Source organism: Orycteropus afer, unplaced genomic scaffold (assembly GCF_000298275.1).
Source record: "Orycteropus afer afer isolate SDZICR_OR568_19922 unplaced genomic scaffold, OryAfe1.0 scaffold00031, whole genome shotgun sequence".
Classification (NCBI taxonomy): domain Eukaryota; kingdom Metazoa; phylum Chordata; class Mammalia; order Tubulidentata; family Orycteropodidae; genus Orycteropus; species Orycteropus afer.
Window position 1 is genome coordinate 15,868,721 of NW_006921618.1, and position 2,357 is coordinate 15,871,077.

The 2,357-nt window shown below is 43.6% G+C and overlaps 1 protein-coding gene across 1 annotated transcript in view; it reads right to left on the reverse strand.

Moving 5' to 3' along the window:
* DNAJC8 (DnaJ heat shock protein family (Hsp40) member C8) overlaps positions 1-1,265 on the reverse strand; it is a 62,695-nt gene extending 61,430 nt beyond the window's left edge. Inside the window, exon 1 of the mRNA XM_007935818.1 lies at positions 1,188-1,265. Within this exon, the coding sequence (XP_007934009.1) occupies positions 1,188-1,265 (78 nt within the window). The remainder of the gene's footprint in view (positions 1-1,187) is intronic.
* Positions 1,266-2,357: the final 1,092 nt, after the last annotated feature.

Genomic DNA, 2,357 nt, shown 5'->3' on the forward strand with positions numbered 1-2,357 from the left:
TTTTGGTCAATGACATGAGACAAAGTATATGTGAACTGCTGTATGAAAAGTGAATTTACTCTGTAAATCTTCACCCAAATCCTAAAAAAAAAAGACAGACTATTGAGTATGTGTTAATTTACAATTTACAATCCAGCAATCCTTTGGAGAACATACTTTGTAACATGCACTGTTAAAAATGCTAGACCTAAGATGAATGTGACACAGTTGTTAACTTTGAGTAGTTCAGAGCTAATGAGGAGCCACTCCATTACTCAACCCTATTCCAACTTAAATGAGATCCCATCTTCAGTCTTCCATTAACTCTGAAAAAGATGTTCATGTTTTATACTCTCTGAAGTACTTCTTATGTACTAACTACTTTAATCCTCACAAAAACTTTTTTTAATATTAATTCTCTGGTTTGACAGATGCAAAAGCTGAGGATATGCAAAATTAATTCCTTGAAAGAATGTAATCCCATTCCAGTTTAACTACCTTGCAAGAATTCATTCCTAGGGACCTCCGATTCAAATGGCATGGTTTGCTTTCATTTATTCATTCATTCAGTTACTTAACAAATATTTACTGTTCATCCACTATGTATTAGGAGGTGGGGATGCCATAACAAACATGGCTAATTAGGACCACGCTTACCCCCGTCCTAACACGATACCAAGCTGTTACCTGCTGTCAAGACCCCGAACTAACACTTCACCTCCATAAATCTAGGGTTCGTCATCTGCAAAATTGGGATAATGCCTACCTGGCATGATGCAAGTGCTTGGCGTTCATAAATGGCAGGAATAACCACCAAAAGAACTCATTACAGAAGACTGAGAGCAGAGATCATTCTGTTTAGAACAAAAATGGGTGACAAGCCAGCTAAGTCACCCCTAGGAAGGCCCAGGTTCTGCCGCCCCTGACTTCTCGTACTTGGCAGGACTCTGCGCGCCCAAGCACTTCGTTGGCCACACTAGCCCTCTCTCTCCTTACGTCGGACCCTGGACCCTCTTTAGTTGCTCCGGGATCCCCCCCGCACCTAACAAGAAAAACTCCTTCACACCCCCAGTCGCTTGCCTCCGCGAAGGCCGGACAGGCGGAACCGCCCAACAGTTTGGGCCAGGCGACCCATTGCATTTACCCGCCGAGAGAGTAAGCCCGGGTGGAGTCGCCGCGGTGCCACTATTCCTCGACCCCGAGCTCACCTCACTATAAAAGGTCATAAACGCGTCCTCGGTGCCGCCTCCGCCGCCCGAAGCCCCACTCTCCCCTGAAGCCGCCATTTCCCCAACCCTGCCGCTCCCTCACGTGGTTCGCACAGCTCTGACGCTATAGCCCCGCCCCGCTTTGGTGCAACTCTTAAAGGGCTCGCCCCACAGCCACGCGCAGCTAACATAGGTTGACTTTTTTTTTTTTTTTAGGTGAAATAACAAAAAACTAATAAAGAATTCAGTAAACTTTAGTACTTTCACAATGTTTTCACAACCACCACCTCTATCTAGCTCCAAAATATTTTTTATCACCCCAAAGGAGACCTTCATCTATTAAGCAGTTACTCCCCAAGACCCCCTCTCTTCCCAGCACCTGGCAGCCACCAATAAGCTTTGTGTCTTTATGGATTTGCCTATTCTAGATATTTCTTTTTTGTTTGTTTCTACTCTCTCCCCATTTTATTATTTTTAAAATGAATTGTGGTAAAACATGTAACAAAATTTGCCATGTTAACTATTTGTAAGCATTTTAAGTGTACAATTCAGGGATATTAATTACATTCACAATATTGTGCAACCAGCACCGCTGTCTACTTCCAAAACTCTCTTTTTTTTTTAAAGCATTGTTTACATTAGTCACCACATTGGTGGTTCAGTGGTACAAGTCTCTCCTTCCTTGCAGGAGCCCTGACTTCTACTCCTGACTAATGCATCTCATGCAGGCACAGACACCACTCCACTCACTGGAGGCTTGTCCTCTAGGATGGACTAGGAAGAAGGGCCTGCTGATCGACTTCTGAAAATCAGCCAGTGAAAACTCTATGGATCCCAGTGCTCTTACCTGTAGATCTGCAACCAATCTTGGTGATGGTGTAAGACCAGGCGACATTTCCCTTAGTTGCACATAGAATCCCCATGAGTGGAGAGGGGGCCTCTAGCAGGCAACCAGCAGAAGTCAGAACACGTTAATCATGATGTACAACCATCACTCATATCCGTTGCCAAATTTTCCATCACCATTAACAGATAGATACTCAATGCTTCCTAAACAATAATTCATTCTTCCCCCTCCCTTCCACCCTTGATAACCACCAATAAACTTTGGCCTCTCTATACATTTGCTTATTCTTATTCTGGGTGTTTCATATAAATGGAACCATATAT